Here is an 18,495-nt window from a genome sequence, read left to right on the forward strand (position 1 = left end):
CCCCCGTGCAGGTACACACATCCAAACAGCTGGCTGGCCCAGCCCAGGGGACAGTGCAGCACCGTTCTCCTGGCAACGGCGCTAACAGCCAGCGAGCAGTGATTGAGGCGCAAACAGCATGGGGTGTGGGGTGAGCAGCGGTCAGTCTCTGCATGTTGGCCTCAGCACCGGGGAGTGTGTGCATGCGGGGTACCGGGGGACACAGAGGGCACTGCACTAAGCGTTGCCCGGTGACCGTGTGCTTGTGCAGTACACACGCGTGTGCACAGAGGCTACTGGCAGAAACTGACCCAGTCACAGTTGATAGGCTGCAGCCCTTCACACCCAGGCACCCCAACCTGATTGAAAAAAACAAAAACAGGTTCATTGAACTAAAGGTCAGCTTCAGAAACAAAAATGTTTAAGCTTGTAACGGATTTAAAACGCTTAAATATTTTTGTCTCCAAATCTGTGACCATTGACATGATCAAGGTGAACCTCAGGAGGGTGGAACCTCTGATCTCAGAGTTTTCCCTCAGGAGGCAGTTCTGAGAGCATTAATTTTGTTCTGCTTTAGGCATTCGACCGGCCCTTCTTTGGCCACCCCCTGCAGACAGCCCCTGAGTCCACCCATTCCAGCTGGGGGACTTGCAAACTTCCCTGTCGCCTCTGCCCTTTAAACTGAAAGCCATAACCTCGAATAAGTGGGGTTTTTAACCATCAATTTGCCCCACGCCTGGTGCAGTGGGGACACTTGACTCCCTGAATCACTGGGATACAAGTCAGGGGGCTCTTTCTGGGAGGTGTGGTGGGCAAGGCCATGAGAAAAGCCAGCACTTGGGTAGGAGTGGATGCCCTTCCCTTCTCACGACCTTGGGTAGGACTGGAGCCCTTGCGTGGTGAGGAAGCCCCCGCACCCCTGCGGATCCCCCTCGCTCTCCAGCCGGCCAGCTCACCGTCTCCCTCTCTCCCGGTAGCTGACCACGGTGGCCGAGAAGTCGCGGGTGCTGCAGCTGGAGGAAGAGCTGAACCTGCGGCGGGGCGAGATCGAGGAGCTGCAGCAGTGCCTGCTGCACTCCGGCCCGCCGCCCGCCGACCACCCCGAGGCCGCGGAGACCCTGCAGCTGCGGGAGCGGCTGCTGTCGGCCAGCAAGGAGCACCAGAGGGAGAGCGGCGTGCTGCGGGACAAGTACGAGAAGGCCCTGAGGGCCTACCAGGCTGAGGTGGAGAAGCTGCGGGCCGCCAACGACAAGTATGCACAGGAGGTGGTGGACCTCAAGGCCAAGGTCCAGCAGGCCACCAGCGAGAACATGGGGCTCATGGACAACTGGAAGTCCAAGCTGGACTCGCTGGCCTCGGACCACCAGAAGTCCCTGGAGGACCTCAAGGCCACCCTGAACTCGGGCCCTGGCGCCCAGCAGAAGGAGATCGGGGAGCTGAAGGCCGTGATGGAGGGCATCAAGATGGAGCACCAGCTGGAGCTGGGCAACCTGCGCGCCAAGCACGACATCGAGACGGCCATGCACGTGAAGGAGAAGGAGGGCCTGCGGCAGAAGCTGCAGGAGGCCCAGGAGGAGCTGGCCGGGCTGCAGCAGCACTGGCGGGCCCAGCTGGAGGTGCAGGCCGGCCAGCACCGGCTGGAGCTGCAGGAGGCCCAGGACCAGCGCCGGGACGCCGAGCTGCGGGTGCACGAGCTGGAGAAGCTGGACGCGGAGTACCGGGGCCAGGCGCAGGCCATCGAGTTCCTCAAGGAGCAGATCTCCCTGGCCGAGAAGAAGATGCTGGACTATGAGCTGCTGCAGCGGTCGGAGGCCCAGAGCAAGCAGGAGGCCGAGAGGCTGCGGGAGAAGCTGCTGGTCGCCGAAAACAGACTCCAGGCTGTCGAGTCCCTGTGCTCGTCCCAGCACACCAACGTACGCAGCGCCTTCCTGTGGGCTGTGCGGGCCCCTGGGCAACAGCAGCTCGGGCTTGAGAGCTGGCTGGGGAGGGCCTAGTGTTTACTGATCCCTTTTTTCAGCCCAGGGAAGTGTTCTCGTTGCCCCCAGGTACATGCCCATTGAGATATGGGGGCACTAGGCTCAGAGGAGGAAGCCTCTTGTCCCTCTGCGAGAAGGGCAGCCGGCCCTATGACTGTAGGGACCCATGATGGTCTGAGCTGACCTGGCTGGGTCTCCCACAGACCAGGCCTGGAGAGAGATGTAACTCAGAGCAGAGAACAGGCTTCCTCCAAGTCGCCAAGTCCCTGATGTGCCCACATATGTCCTCCTGTGAGTCCCTGTGCCGTGGGCTGGCATTGACGGGGACAAGCCCTGCCCATCCCCGGGCTCCCATCTCCAACTGGAGCGCTGACCCAGGGATCTGAGGGCGCCCTCTTGCTTCTGGTCCTAATGAGATGAGCCACAGTCCAGTGGTCACTTTCCCAGAGTGTGGGGTCCCGGGAGTGGGGTCTGGAAGGCTGGAGGGGTGGCCCTGGAGACGCTACTGCTGCCAGTATCAGCTTTGCTCCAATCCAGACGTCCCGGCTGAGCACGCTAGGGAGGCCCAGACGGGTTGTGTTCACTCCAGTGGGCTGGGAAGGGCCTTGAGTGGCTCCGGGCACCACACCTTGTGCCAGGCCCTATGTTGCCCCATTTCAACTTCATTCCCATGAGGTCAATGCTCCATTTCATAGATGATCCAACCAAGACCTCAAGACGAGTAACCTTCCCAGGGTTTCTGCCCACCAGCGGCAGAGGTGGTGCCCAACCCTGGTGCCAGAGGGCTGCCAGAGGGTGCTCAGGATGACAAACGTCAAGTTTGATGTCAAGGGACAGCTAGCAGCATGATCGTTGCCTTTTTACAGGCCCGGGGTTCTTGGGCTTCCGGTTCCCCTTATACTTTTACACTAGCACTCAGCATTCCAGCAGTAAGTCTTCAGGAGGTCCGAGGACAGGGTGCCTGTCATGCCTCGAGGTCCCATTGCAGCAGCCTTCCGGCCCCTTCTGCTAGGAAGTGACGTGTTTAACAAGTGCTCTCCCAGGATCCTGGGCAGAGGGGAAGGAAGAGCCCAGGTTAGCCTATGTGCATACGGCCCGATTGGCTTCTCAGGCTGGGGGGTCAGGCCTGGGACCCACGCATGGACTCCCTTAGCGGGAGAGGTTTGGGGCTGCTGTAGCTCCACAGAGCATGGGGGGCAGGGGTCTAAGGGTGGCCTCCTGCTCCTCAGTCACAGTCCTCGGGTAGAGGAGCGGGTAGTGACCTCAAGAAGACCTCTCTTGACTTCTACATGCACAGGGTCTCAGTCTGGACCCACATGTCCAGGTACAACTGGATATTTAGTCTAATGTAATAAGTATGAGAATTTTTAAAAGATGTTTTAGCGTGTGCCTCATTTTCCCTGCAGTGTTTGTAAATAAAGATCTAGGGGCTTAGTTATCACTCGCTGCGAACAAAATGGGGCTTGGGATGTATGAGAAGAAGTATGAAGGGCAGGTTGATGGAGGTGACTGCCTCCTGATCTGCAGTGTTAGACTCTGACAAACTGCAAGCTCAGAGGACAGCCAGCGTGGACAGGAGGCCAGAAACTTTTGGAGAAGGAAGCAGTAAGGGGCCAGTTGATGTTTGCCCAGATTTTTTTTCCTTGATCTTTTCTTCAGCTTCTGAGTTTATTATTTAGAAGACGTGTTAGAGAGAAAGGAAGTAGCATTTCTTGAAGTCCCTCTGGGAGGCCGTCCAGAGTATGCTCTGCACACACTGCCCCATGGCAGTCGATACTTGTTTCATGGAGGGGAAACCAAGGCTGGAATCTTGCCTCTGGATGTTGATGGAAACCAGCCTCTGTAGGCATCCCAGGGAAGGAGATGTCTGTTCAATATAATACACATTTTCAACAGAGGTAGGGGCGGGAGGTGTTCACATGGCAGCCACACAGCAGCCTTGGGATGAGGGGAACAGAGGAGAGTCCTCTGTTGTCAGGGGGGTCATCTCAAGGACATCTGTGCTCCCTGCCACAGCAAGTCCCCTTATGTAGCGTAGGCGTGAAGTATGCTGGGCCGGCTGGGGCTGGGGGCAGAGGGGTGGCGAGCGTCCCCCTTACAGCCCTCTTCTTTCAGATGATTGAGTCGAACGACATTTCAGGGGAGAAGATCAGGATGAAGGAGACTGTGGAGGGTGAGTGGCCGCTGGGCAGGCGGGACCCGGGCTTTGGGGACAGGCTGGTTGGTTCTGCCTTGGAGCTGGTGCCACCTGGTTTTGCATCATCTGCCATTTGGTGAGAGGTGCCTACTGCATGCACGAGCCATCACCCCACCCCACAGGTGAGGCGGGCTGCGGCTCGGTTTGTTGAGTGCTGGGCGTACCTTGTTGTTTGGTTTTACATTGTTTTTAAAATAGGTGTAAACTACCGATGGTCCAAAGGGCATAAGGTGAAGGGTCCTCTTCCCTGTTCCCTTCCCAAAGGCACAAAGTTGGTCAGCTTCTGTCCCCATGCAGAGAGCGTTTCCGCACATACAAGCGGACAGGTAACAGATGGTGCCATGGCTCCCACTCTGCTCGGTCCCTTCCTTTTTTCCATTTAATAATGTGTCTTGGAGACTCTTCCTCATCACTGCATTCTTTTCCGTGGTGCACAATATGCCATTGTGGAGCTGCCATCCTGTATTTAGCCAGTTTCCTGCTGATGGATTGTAGGTTGTTTTTACAGTAAATTACCTCCTCCCTGGGCTCTTCCAATTTTAACTCCCACTGGCTGTGGTTGAAAGTGTGTTTCCCGCCCAGCCAGTGTGGTTCAGTGGTTGAGCATCAACCCATGAACCAGGAGGTCACAGTTTGATTCCCGGTCAGGGCACATGCCCAAGTTGCAGGCTCGATCCCCAGTAGGGGGCGTGCAGGAGGCAGCCAATTGGTGATTCTTGCTCATCACTGATGTTTCTAACTCTCTCCCTCTCCCTTCCTCGCTCTGAAATCAATAAAAACATATTTTAATAAGAAAAGAAGTGTTTCCTCACAAGCCTCCCCAGCAATGTTGCATCAAGCTTTGTGGTCGCTGCCAATCTGAAGAGTAAACAGTGTTGCCTGATGTAATTTCAGCTAACCTTTCGCTCCCTGTGACTGGAACGCCCTTTCCATTTCTACTGCACCCTTTACCCATTGTATTCCTGTTGTTATTGATCTTTTTGTTCATTTTTCAGAAACTCCTTATTTGTGACATTGCAGACATATCCCCCAAGTTGTGGTTTGGTTTTCTTATAATGGTATTTGCCATGCAGATTTTCTTAAATCGATCTTTTTTTTTGGGGGGGGGGGGCTTTTGTATTTATTATTTTCATTAATTATCTCATGGTTTCTTCTAGTACTTTTTAGTTCCATATTCTATGTTTAAATCTCTGATCCATCTAGAATTCATCCTTCTAGAAGGTGTGGGGTAAGGATCCATTTTTATTTTTTTCCTAAAAGAGTACCCCATATTTGAAAAATTTATCTCCCCTTCTCTACAGATTTGAATTGCCAACCTTATTATTTTTAACTTTCCTTATGTAACTGACTCTATTTCTGGATTTTCTATTCCTTTCCAATGACTTTTCTATCTGTTCATGTGCCAAGTCTATCATTTTTTAAATTTTTTTATTGATTTTGGAAAGGGAGGAAGGGAGAGAGAAAGAGAGAGACATTGTTGTGAGAGAGACACATCCATCAGTTGCCTCTCACACCCGCCCTGACTGGGGATCAAATCCATGACCTTCTGCTGCAGAGGACGATGCTCCAACCTTCTTAGCCGCACCAGCCACGGCCTATAATGTTTTAATTATCCAAGCTCTGTTTGGTTTTTAATTACTGGCAAGGCTACCCTTGCCTAACTCTGCCCTTTCAAAATTCTCTTGGCCATTTTTTTTTTAAATCCTCACCTAAGGACATGCTTAGAGAGAGGAAGGGAGAGAGAGAGAAACATCGATGTGAGAGAAACATCTATCGATTGCATTTCATTCTGGCTCCAACCAGGGATTATATCCACAACCCAGGTAAGTGCCCTGACCGAGAATTGAACCGCAACCTCCTGGTTCATACATCGACGCTCAGCCACTGTGCCACACCGGCCCGGTTTGTTATCCAGTATTGAATGCACAGGGCCTAGTGACATGGGCACCATCATTACCATCTCCATTTTTCACTCGAGGAAACTCTGAGAGTTAAGTTGCCTGAGACCACACAGTACTGGAGCCTTTAATTCAGAGTGAGCTACCCAGGGGGACGGGTGGCAACCACTGGACCCCAGCGCTGGACCTGAAGCATTAACGGCCCCTCATCTCTCCCTTCTCCCTTAGGCCTGCAGGACAAGCTGAACAAGAGGGACAAAGAGGTGACAGCCTTGACGAACCAGACTGAGATGCTCAGGGCCCAAGTAAGTGGTAAGTCTCCCTCCCGCAGGGCAGATGCGGGGGCTTTCCTCGGGGCCACTGCCAGTGGAGCGCGGGGAGGGTTGGCATCTGGGTCAGGGTACCCTCCTGCACTCGCCTTGAGGAGGAGTGGCCTGGGCCAGTTCACCTACACGGAACTTCCATGGGCAGCAGGGAGTGGGGGCGATAGGAGCCCTTTCTTGGTCCATAATAGAATCAGGGACCCCGGCCAGCTTCTCTCGCAGCGGCCACTCTGTTCTGAATACCACCAGGACGTTTTGGTTTCTCAGGCCACTTGGACACAGTCTGTCTGCCCCAGCCCCAGAGGAAATACCAGGGTTTTGGAATCGGGGGAAGGGCACAGGCTGCAGCAGAGAGCAAGGCACAGGGGAAGTGAGGACGGGGAGCCCGGGGTGAGGCAGGGCGTCTGGAATTTGTGACTTGGTGACAAACCGGCCCTGCTTCTTGTCCGCCACAGTATCAGTGGTGGTGTCTGTGAGATGGCCCCTGTGCTGGGAAATGGCTCCCACCCAACCTCTCTCCAGTTCCCATCACGTTCCCATGGCCTAATTGGTTCCAACAAAGGTCAGCTGACCTCAGTTCCTCCAAGGCAAAGGTGAAGCTAGAGCCTGCCCCTGTTCAGGCAGGAGTGGAATGCCAGGCCTGTCTCGGGCGGACTGCTTCCCACCACCCCAGGGGCCGGGCCCTGTGCTTGGGCTCCCGGTCTGCTTTTTGTGGCTGTTTTCTTGGCCCCTGACTGCCTGGCTCTGCAGGACCTGAGAGACCCACTCAGTGGAGTGTGTCCCTGTGAACACCCCCCCACCCCCACCCTCCGAGAAAACTGGCTCCCTGCCCGGGCGCTCTGGTGGGACAGATTCCCACGGCGATCCTGACCCCCCCTTCTTTCCTGCTGGCTGACCCTCAGCGCTGGAGAGCAAGTGCAAGTCGGGGGACAAGAAGGTGGACGTCCTCCAGAAGGAGAAGCGGCGCTTGGAGGCCGAGCTGGAGGCCGTGTCCCGGAAGACCCACGACGCCTCGGGCCAGCTGGTGCTCATCAGCCAGGAGCTGCTCAGGAAGGAGCGGTGCGTAGCGGGCGGGCAGGGTGCTCGGGCCGCCTGGCCTGCCACCCAGCTGCCTGCCCTCTGCCTGACCCTCACCCCGCCTGACATGAGCCGGTCTTCTCCAGAGGTGGGCGAGGATGGCCTGGGTAGGGCAGGTGGCTGGCACCACCAGGGGTCTCCGTGCTCTCCTCTAAGCTCGGGGGAGGCCTCAGCATGCTCCCTCCACACAGTGCTTTCTCCAAGCAGAGCTTACAGGCAAGACGCGTGGTTCCCAAGCTTCCTGGCCCTCACTGCTACCTTTAAACTCTTAAAGTTTATTGAGGATTCCCAAGGAGCTTGTGTTTGCTTATTCTATATTTGTCATATTAGAAATTAAACGTGAGGAATGTAAAAATATTTGTGAACTCATTTAAAAATAATAAACCAATTGCATGTACCATAAATAACATGCTTTGGATAAAAAGTAACTGTTTTCCAAAACAAAAAAAATATTTAATGAAAAGAGGGGCATTGTTTAACATTTTGTATTCAGTCTTTGCAGTTTGTTGTTTTAGTTGAAGCATATTATGAAAATCTGGCCTTACAGTGATTTGTAGTTAGAAAAGAATGTATGTTAATATTGTTTTCAGATCACTAATATGCTACATGACACCAAGAAAAAATTCATTGTATGTGCATGAGAAATGATAGTGAAAATAGTTTTGACCCATGGACCCCTTGAAAGGGTCTTGGGGACCCCTGAGGGTTCCCCATGCCACACTTTGAGAACCACTTGGTTCCAGTTTATAGACATGGTTTGTGTAATCCATATGAGGCTTTAGGGGGGAAAAAACACCTAGATGAGCATTTAAAAAATCAGAAGATTGCACATAAAATCTAGATTTCTCCAGAAGTTCTGACAACAATAGGCTGACTCCCAGCATAGTAACAACCAGTCATTGTTGGGGAGCGCCTGCACGCTCTCGGTGGTCAGGGACGTCTCGTGTCCCCCGTCCTCCACCCTCTTCATCATTTTACTTACACCCCCTTATGGGCATGGTTTGCCAGCCCCTGTAAACATCTGAGGTTCATCCTCCGATTGAAAGGAATCTTGTTAAAGTACAAGCATCTTTTTATAAAGGAAACGGTGTCTCTTCCCTTCCCCTGCTGTTCAGTCTGATGACACACTGGGAGTTTCTGTGCTAGATTTGCTTTAAATTTAGCACCTCTCTAGAAAATGTGGCCCTTCCCAGGGGGGAGGGAGGCGGGTGCAGCTGGGGAACGCTCCTTCCCAGCATGAACTCACAGCCCGGCGCTCCGTCAAGGCCCCACTGCTGTCTTGCCCCCCATATCCTCCCTGTCCAAATCAGATACTTTTTCTCGGTGCTCAGCCCAGTCTTGCCTCCTCTGGGGAGTCTGTCTTCCTCTATCCACAGGCTCATTTCCTCCTCTGTCCCTCAGCACTTACTCAATTGCTACCTTCTTCTTTTTGGACATCTCACTCTGTCCAGTCCATTCTCGAGGCTTGGCTCTCAGCCCAATCTCCTTTGAAGCCTTCCTTTATCGAAGTTGGCCACCACGAGCTCCTCCACGCGCCTGTGATGCTGAGGATGGGAGTGGAAGATCAGCTAGGAATGTGTTGGCAGATTAACCAGTAGAGATTTACTTTCCTCACAGAACAGGAATCTGGGAGTAGCCATGGATGACGGTTCAGTAGCTAAAAATATCAGTGCTAAGTGATTGGTTCTCTTGGACTTTTCCTCCTGGTTGCAAAGTGGCTGCTGGAGCTCCAGCCATCACATCCATAGCAAGAAGGAGGAGGAAAGGGGCAGTACTGGTGGACTTCCACTTTGTTCTCAACTACCCATAGCCACCTAGTGAGGGAGTTTCCCTCTCCTCTATAGTAGTTGCAGGGAAGGGAAAAGGCGTAGAAAGAGTGTGTCCTGTTCTCAGCCTGTGCCCATTGCAGACATCGCTCACTGACTACCACACTCTTTTCTGCAGAGCCTGGATGTGCCTGAGAATCATCCTCATCACAGTATTCCAGGCAGCTACTTCCAGCTGGTTAAGGGTTGACATAGGAAAGAAAACTCATCTGATTTCAGCCATTTAAAATGTTTTGCCTCCTGGGTGCCCTTGGATGAATATTTTGTGTGCTTTGCTTAATTTTTTAGTTAAGCAGATATTCTCTTTTAAAAGACAACAACTTTAAAAACATTGTAGGAAAGGCCAAGTCTTCTTCACTGTTCCGTCCCTAAATCCTGGTCCCTCTTGGGCTGTGGTTGCATGATTTCATGCCTCATGTTTCCAGGCCGGCCCCTTCTGGCACAGGTGCTGTTTTAATAGCCAGCCTCCCCGTCAGAGTGGCCGTCTGGGCACTTGGCAGATAGCTGGAGTGTGGGAGTGACTGTAGCTGTTCTGTGCCCCCCCCCCCCCCAACTCCTTCCTCCAGGAGCCTGAACGAATTGCGGGTATTGTTGCTGGAAGCCAATCGCCACTCCCCAGGGCCCGAGAGGGACCTGAGCCGTGAGGTCCACAAGGCTGAGTGGCGGATCAAGGAGCAGAAACTCAAGGATGACATCCGGGGCCTTCGTGAAAAGCTGACTGGGCTGGTATGTCAGGGCAGGGGAATGCGAGGGTGGGACTGAGGCTGCCCTGCTGTCAGGCCAGGAGAGTGGTGACCTCCTGGAGCCATCCCGGGAACCGCCAAGCCTCCAAGAATTCACAATCCCCTAGAACCACAGGGTCAGCGATGTAGCTCGTGGAGGGATCACGGCAGCTGCTTTTGTAGGCATTGTGGCTGGCTGCCGTGTGGCAGTCTAGGTGATGCAATGCAAAGGATACGTCTAAGAATCTGACCTATCCAGGGGTAAGATGGGCTATGCAGGGTGGTGAGCTCCCCGCCCAGTGAAGTAATCAACCAGAAAGCAGCTCCTTGTTCAGGGTCCTGCAGGGGGATTCACACATGAATGTCAGGAAGAAGGAGGCCAGTTTGTGTAGGAACAAGGCAGGTGTGTCTCCAGAGACCATCTCCAGAGACCATCCTGGGTGGGGCAGCTGTGTCCTGCTGGGTAGGGGAGGGAGAGTAGTCACTATAGGATGGGGTCTGGGGTCAAGAGGAGGGACCCATATAAGACAGTGTGGAGGGAGTAGGGAGAATCAAGAAGGAACGAGGAAGGTGCCTGGATTTGGGGACTTGGAGGATGTGAAGCATCTGACAGAGCCTACTTCAGTGGGGACCCTCAGGTGAGGGAGTGGGGCCGGAGGAGCATCCCCGTGATGCTCGGGCCTGACCCAGAGATGGGGTGGGGCCAGGAGAATTTTCTGCCTGGAGGAGGTCACCCTCCCCTAACACATGCACACTGCACCCTCGCGCATGCTTTTCCTTTCTCCGGCCACTTCTAGGACAAAGAGAAGTCGCTGTCGGATCAGAGGCGCTACTCCCTCATTGACCCGTCCTCAGCACCCGAGCTCCTGCGGCTACAGCACCAGCTGATGAGCACAGAGGACGCACTGCGGGATGCACTGGACCAGGCTCAGCAGGTGGAGAAGCTCATGGAGGCCATGAGGAGCAGTCCCGACAAGTCCCCGGTGAGCCACGGGCCAGGGCTGGGCTGACCAGGCAAGCCAGTGGGCAGTGTCCTCATGGAGCAGGGCCCTATCCTGGGAACCCCTGTCTGCAGGGGCAGGCAGCCCTGTCCTCAGACACCTAGTCTTCAGGGGGGAGGCAGCCCTCTCTATCCTGGAAACCCTGGTCTGGGGGGAGACACAGGCATGTGCTCTGAGAGCCCCAGCCCAAGGGTACATGGCTTTGCCATGAGGGTCTCAGACCAAGGGGAGAGATGCAACCTTGCCCTGAGAGCTTCGGTCTACGGGTCCTGGGACCCCCATTCCAAAGAGCTCTGGTCAGTTTGGAGCCTGAGAGGATCCTATCAGGAAGACATCGCCATCTAGGGGACGAACGAGGAACTGTTGTCTGGTGAACCTCACTCAGCATCTGCCCGTGACTCTTACAGGCCATTGGCAATTCGGGTTCTGCAAACGGCATCCACCAGCAAGACAAGACCCACAAACAAGAGGTAAGGCGCTCTCTGGTCCCGGGGACACCGTGGCACTCCCACTGCACTCCTGCACAGGCAGAACAGAACCTGACAAGTCACCAAAAATACAAACGAAGGTGCATCATGCAGAGGCTTCACAATAGAGTCTCTCACAGAGGAACCCATGCAGTCCATCTTGATTCAGAATTCCTCTTGCTTTTTAACCTTGTTCCCCTGTTTTAAAAAAGTGTTTATTATAAAGTAATACATGCCCCTTGGGAAACTTTTGAGAAAAAAACAAAAATACATAAAGAAGAAAATACTAGTAGCCCTCCCACTCAGAGATGACCAAGGTTAGTGTTTGTAAGTGGCAGCCTTCCTGAGCTTTCCTAAGTGTGTGTATGTGGACACATGTATATGTACCATCAAGCCTCATTATTCCATATTCGCAAATTTGCAACTAAAATGTATTTATAACCCAAAATCAGTATTTGCAACAGTTTTGTGGTCACTTATGGACATGTGCAGAGCAGAGGAAAATCTGAGTTGCCCGACCTGCATGTTCCCAGCCGAGGGGTAACAAGGCTGCGCTCTCCCTTCTTGTTCCACCTCTCATACTGCAAACGTGTCCTTTTTGAAATCTATTTAGTGCCACCTTTTTCACATTTTTTTGCTTTTACTTGGTGATTTCTGCTGTTTACAATGACCCCCAAGTGATGGCTGTGTGCCCTACAAAGAAAATCTGTGTGTTAAATAAGCTTCGTTCAGCCTGGACGATGTGATTCAATGGCCGAGTGTCGAACTATGAACCATGGAGGTCACAGTTCGATTCCCGGTCAGGACACATGCCCCGGTTGCAGGCTCGATCCCCAGTGTGGGGCGTGCAGGAGGCAGCCGATCAGTAACTCTCATCATTGATGTTTCTCTCTGTCCCTCTCCCTTCCTCTCTGAAATCAATAAAAATGTATTTGAAAAATAAATAAATAAGCTTTGTTCAGGCATGAGTTATACAGTAAGTCCTCACTTGAGATCATTGGTGGGTTCTTGGAGATTGCAACTTTGAGCGAAATGACATATAACAAAACCAGTTTTACGATTGGCTAATTGATATAAACAAGAGTTAAGTTCCTATGGCATATTTCTGGTCATAAAAACATCACCAAACTTCTAAATAAAGACCTCAAACACTTCTAATATTAAACACTGAAATAAATGTGAGCTATACATACATTTAAGAAGAATAAAAATAGGTAAGATCATTATATTCCTACCTGCTTATTCCAGTTCAGGGTCACAGGTGGCTGGGTCTCTCCCAGCAGCTCAAGGCACAAGGTGGGACCCACCTGGACAGGACGCCCTTCCATCATAGCTCCACTCACACCCACACCCACGTGGACTGGGACAGTGTAGGCACGCCAGTTTATCTCACATGCACATCTTTGGAATGTCAGGGAAAACCAGAGCCCCCAGAGAAAACCCTCGCAGACATGGGGAGGATGTGCAAATGCCACACAGACAGTGGTCCCGGCCAAGAATTGTCACCGTCACCATTATAACAAAACGATGTTATTTGAAGACCTGCTATACTGTTGGCCTTGAGTTGTTAATGAGTCAACAGCATGTGTTAAGATGTCTTTACACAGAATCACACATAAAACATGGTTATGTAGGATCAGTTGACTAAAACGTCCTCATCAGAGGTTTGAGGGAACTTAAACCCATATTTCCACCTGGAGCAGTGGCTCGGTATTCGGTAATTCAGTGCAGGTGGTGACTTTATAGAACATTACTGTGAATAATGCGAAGCTGTTATACGTGTATGTATCTGCATATGCACGTGTGTAAACATTCACTTTGTTTGGAAATCATTTCAAAATTACCAAAAAGCTGCAAGAATAAAAATAGTACCTGGCATGTCATCTACCCTTTCCCACCTTGCATTGTAAGCATGCTGCCCTGTCTGTTTCATCTTTTGCTCTCTATGTGTAGATGTGTGTAGTAATTTTTTTCTGAACCATTTCAGTATAATAGCATGTCTTGGCCCTAAACACTTGGCTCTGTATTTTCTGAGTAAAAGGACATGATTATACATAACAACAGTGCAGCTATCAATTTCAGCAAACGTAACATTGATGTAAGATTTATATCCAATCTACTCTCCATATCCATTTTCCTCCCTGTACAGGATTCGTCACAGGTTAAGTCAGCTTATTGCACTTAGCTGTTCTGTCTTGTTAGTCTCCTTTAATATGGAACATGTCCTCAATTGCTCTTTAATTTCTATAATATTGACATTTTTTTTTATATTTTATTGATTTTTTACAGAGAGGAAGGGAGAGAGATAGAGAGTTAGAAACATCGATGAGAGAGAAACATCGATCAGCTGCCTCCTGCACATCTCCCACTGGGGATGTGCCCGCAACCCTGGTACATGCCCTTGACCGGAATCGAACCGGGACCTTTCAGTCCGCAGGCCGACGCTCTATCCACTGAGCCAAACCGGTTGCGGCGATATTGACATTTTTGAAACATAGTCCCCACTCCTTTTTAAAATATATATATTTGTATTGATTTTTAAAGAGAGAGGAAGGGAGGGTGAGAGAAACACAAACCAATGCGAGAGGAATATCCATCAGCTGCCTCCTGCATGTCCCCCACCCTTTTTTAAATAGAAGATTCCTCATTTGAGGTTTGCTGGTGGGTCCCTGTGATCTGAGCCAGGTCCTGCTTCTCGGGCTGGAACACTTCGGCAATGTCGTGTCCTCCGGCATCCCGACTGGGCGCACGATGTCCATCTGCCCTTCCCTCCTGATGTGCACTGTGATCACTTCGTCCAGGAGTTTTCTGATTTCTCCACTGCGTAGTTACTGGCTCTTTTCTAACGGTCAGTCCGTGGGGACTGTAGGGCCCTGTGGATACCCTCTCACTGAACCCCTCCCCTGGACTTCGCATCCGTGGATGACTCTGGCCCAGCCAGTCTTTACTGTGATGGTTGCAAAGCACCACATACATCATTTTAATAGAGTAAGTCTCACACTATATTCAATTTCACCTCCTGTATTTTTCACTGAATATTTTAAACATCAGCATGTTCTCTCTTCCTTAAGCAATCTCTGTTAAGCCTACGTTTTCTAACATTATGGGTATAAAATTGGTTTTCTAGAACTTCATGGGCCTAAAGGTGCCTGTGATTCCTGTTATTGTCATGTCTTTGGTTGACTGTTGTGTTTGTTTTTTTTAAAATATATTTTATTGATTTTTTACAGAGAGGAAGGGAGAGGGATAGAGAGTTAGAAACATCGATGAGAGAGAAACATCGATCAGCTGCCTCCTGCACATCTCCTACTGGGGATGTGCCCGCAACCCAGGTACATGCCCTTGACCGGAATTGAACCTGGGACCTTTCAGTCCGAAGGCCAACGCTCTATCCACTGAGCCAAACCGGTTAGGGTGACTGTTGTGTTTTAAGAGGGTGCCTGGTGGCCCCACCCCACAGTTAACACCTGCTTTTACCCACAGTGTTATAGGCACCCACCTGGGGCCCGGCTGCCCGCCCTGTAGGTGGGAAGAGCCCAGCACTGGCTCTGTCCTTGGTTTGCTATGTGACCCCGGGCAAGTGAGGCTGGAGGAACTTTCCTTCCACCCTGGACAGGAGAACCCCTGGGCACACATGCTCACCTGGAGATAGGAGAACCTTGGACACAGAATCTGCCAAGGGCCAAGGAGAGAACTGGGTGGGGAGGGCACAGAGCTTAAGCGGGGGGTGTCAGGGTATGAGAGCCAGCCCTGTGTGATTCGTCTACCCTTTGAGGCACAGGGGTCATCCCAGTTTGCAGACATGAACACCAGGGCTTGGAGTCTCACCTCCAATTTTTATTTTCTTGTATCCAACCTCCACACGGGAACGCAGGGCTCTGTACACCCACCTGCTCTTGCCACTTCTCCTCAACTTCCCCTAACAGCTCCCACCCTCCCTCCTGTCTCACCATTCTTCAGCACTCAGCAAAGAGACTTTTTTCTGCCCCAGGGCCTTTGCCCCTGCTGTTCCCTCTACCTGGCACCGGTGGGTTCTCCTCCCTCAGCCCCTCCTTTTTTACCTCCTCCCCTCTGCCACTCCTGACGACACTTGCTGATCAAGCCCTTGCTCTCTCCAGGACAAGCACTGACCCTGAGGGCCATCATGGAGCAGCCCCGTCCACACCGGAGCCACTCCTTTCTGCCCCAGTGGCGCCCCCTCCAGGCAGCGGCCAGGACTGTTACTTTGGAGACAAGAACAGTATTTGTAACAATAATGTACCTACCGTCTGGACAATCCCCACCCTCAACCCCCTGCCGGACCAGGAGGCTTCCTCAAGCACGAACTTCCACAGAGAGCGGTACAGCCCGGAACCTGCAGCCCCGACGCCCGGACACCCAGCAGCTTCTGGAATGTGTTTGGGGGAGGCTGAGGCTATCCAACCAGGCCCTCTCCCCAGAACGAGCTGCCCTGGGACCATCCTGAGCTCGCCCCTACCCTCCCTTTCTTCCCTTCCTTCTCCAGGGTCCCCCTCGGATCCCAGAGAGCCATGGTCCCAGGAAAGGTCAGAGGAGGCCCAGGGTCTCCTTGCAGGCACCAAGGAGCGAAGTGCGGGCCTCAGGAGCCACTGAGGACCCTTTTTCTGCACCCACTTCCCGGCAAGGCAGTTCCCAGGGCTGCTTGTCCCCACATCCTGAGCCTCCTTCAAGCAGTGGTACAAGCTCCCCTTAGCCTGTCTGCCCAGCGAGTCCCAGGTTCAGGGTGTTGGGGTACAAGGTCCTTTCCCCCCCAATACCAACATACACAACTCCAAGCTGCTGGCCAGAGGGTGGCCGCCAAGGCCAGGAGCACAGTATTAGGAAAGTGGGAGCCCTGTCCTCACCCTCACATCGACCTGGCTTGGAATGGGGCAGGGTGGCTGCAGGGGAGTTCAGACCAGTGGCCCAGGCATATTGTAACTGGTCGGTAATTCGGTGTCCCCTGGGCTGACTAGCTGTTCCAAAACTGGGCCTCCCCCTGCAGGTGCACTTGTGCACACCCTGACGTATGCACCCACTGACCCTTGACTCCCGCACACTCACAGGGTCACACACGGCCATGCAGGTGGGGTGTTTGCATCAGCCATGCTCAGGCCACACAGGTGCACACACTTGGGTTCCAGGACTGAGCCCCAAGCCAGGCAAGGTAGTGACCGCACACACCACAGACATTCCTGCAACCTGGCAGTGCACGCACACACCCGGGTACACGCAGTGAGTGTTCAGGGGAGTGTGTGTGCCAGGCACAGGCATCAGGATGCACAGGTACCAACAGCCCCTTTCAATCTTACCCAGCCCCGGCCCGGAGCCTTTAAACCTTGTCTCCAGAAAGAGAACCCAAGGGATGTAGTTGGCAAGAAAAAGCTACGCACCTTTTCCCCTCGAGCCCTGTGAGTCTCTCCAGGCCTGTATGTGGCAGGAGAAGCCAGCTCTGGCCCAGCAGTGCCCACCTCTAGAGCTGGAGGGCCCACAGGCCACGGCCTTGTGCCGCAGCACTGCTGCTGGGGGGTACAGGGAGGAGCCTAGCACCCCATCACGGTGTTCCCAAGGTGCACCAGGACGGGTATGCAGTCTGTCCAGGGAGCAGCCCAGGTAGCCTGCAAGTGCTCCCAGATACAGGTGGGTGGTGCTCACCACCTTGCCATCGTGGGGGCAGCCAGTTTGTCCTATCAGCCCCCTCCCCCTCCCCATTGGCTTTTGGTAGCTCTCGCATGCTGTTTTATTAACAACAGTCTAGGAGCGATGCTCTAGTGGCCTAACCCAGAGTTAATGCTACTCTTTTCAGCAAATTCAGGCAGCTGCCCCCCTAAAGGAGGTGCTGATTAGTCTACTAACAGCCAGAGGCCCACATCGGAGGGCTGAGCCCCAGATGGGTTTGCAGGGGGCAGGTATCACAGAAGCGATTTCCAGTGAGCATCTCTGACCAGTGTGGACTCAGCCACATCCCTGCCAGGTCCTCTCCACGCCCTTCCCTCCCCGAAGTGGAATTGTTGAAGTGTGGCAAGTCCGTGCTCGAGACAATAAAGCTTGTGACTGAGGTCCAGGACCTGTGCTGTGTCTGCTTCTCTCTGTCTGTGCCCTGGCTCCCAGCTTGTGGGCGCGCTGGTGCCAGGACTTGGTCTCAGTCCTGTTCCTGGTGGGCTGCCTGCCGATTGGTCTCGGGTGTGAATGGCTGGTGAGGACCTCAGAGGGCCTGGTGTTGAAGACGTCCGGGGCTGAGCTGCCTGGTTTGGGTTTGAGCGAATCTTGTTTGCAGCAGTTCTTTGAGAGGCGGAGGTTTGAACTTGAACCTCTTAGAGTTATAAGTGGGCCTGCAAGAAAAGAAAAGTCCCCCAATATGCGAAATAGGGATGGGTCAGCCAACACCAGTTTGCTGAGTTAGGGAGAACACTTTCAAGTTCAGAGCCAGTTCTGTCCTACCGCCAGCTGTCTGTGGGTCACATGAACAGTCAGCGTCTGCAGCTCTGTGGTCCTTTTACAGGCTTTGTCCTTGAGGTGGCCTCCCCGGAAGACGGAGCAGGCCCTCGAGGCTCCCGGCTGAGGGTCCAGGAGCACCTGCCATTTCTCAGGAGCTGCATCGGCAGGTCCCGGGACAGCGGTGGGGCCTCAAGGGGGGACAGGGCCTGAAGGGAAGGGCCGTGTGTGCCGGTGCGGACAAGACTAAGGAAACCCACAAAGGGCTCTGGGAGCCATTCCTGCCCAAAGGGCAAAGCAGAGGGGCTGTGACTGGAATGGGGCCAACGTTGCAGCTGTGGGGGGACTCCAGCAGGTGGGGTGGCCCCAGGAGCTGGAGGAGGAATACCCTGGCCTCCTCCCGCCCTCCCGATGCCTCTCCTTAAACGCAAAGCCAAGGCCAGGGGGCCTGTCGGGCGGGCAGAGGCCGGCCCTGGGCCCAGCCAGGAGGGAGGGAGTGCAGAGCGGGTAGGAATGGAGTGGATCAACACAGTATCCATCACAAGATAGATTTAAACAGTGCCCTATTCTCTGGGCTTCTGCTGCCTTGAATATAAA

At 53.1% G+C, this 18,495-nt stretch overlaps 1 protein-coding gene across 2 annotated transcripts in view; it reads left to right on the plus strand.

Moving 5' to 3' along the window:
* CLIP2 (CAP-Gly domain containing linker protein 2) overlaps nucleotides 1-17,532 on the plus strand; it is a 68,218-nt gene extending 50,686 nt beyond the window's left edge. Inside the window, exons 10-17 of one of the 2 annotated variants that reach the window (XM_081089739.1) lie at nucleotides 957-1,892; nucleotides 4,071-4,128; nucleotides 6,279-6,362; nucleotides 7,276-7,432; nucleotides 9,843-10,002; nucleotides 10,796-10,981; nucleotides 11,407-11,469; nucleotides 15,585-17,532. In XM_081089739.1, coding sequence (XP_080945865.1) covers nucleotides 957-1,892; nucleotides 4,071-4,128; nucleotides 6,279-6,362; nucleotides 7,276-7,432; nucleotides 9,843-10,002; nucleotides 10,796-10,981; nucleotides 11,407-11,469; nucleotides 15,585-15,596 — 1,656 coding nt within the window. In that variant the 3' untranslated portion in view covers nucleotides 15,597-17,532. Of the gene's footprint in view, nucleotides 1-956; nucleotides 1,893-4,070; nucleotides 4,129-6,278; nucleotides 6,363-7,275; nucleotides 7,433-9,842; nucleotides 10,003-10,795; nucleotides 10,982-11,406; nucleotides 12,396-15,584 lie in introns of those variants that run through there. The other variant, XM_081089738.1, reaches the window with a different exon arrangement.
* The last annotated feature ends 963 nt before the right edge of the window (nucleotides 17,533-18,495 follow it).

Source organism: Myotis nattereri, assembly GCF_964212035.1.
Source record: "Myotis nattereri genome assembly, chromosome: 4".
Classification (NCBI taxonomy): Eukaryota; Metazoa; Chordata; class Mammalia; order Chiroptera; family Vespertilionidae; genus Myotis; species Myotis nattereri.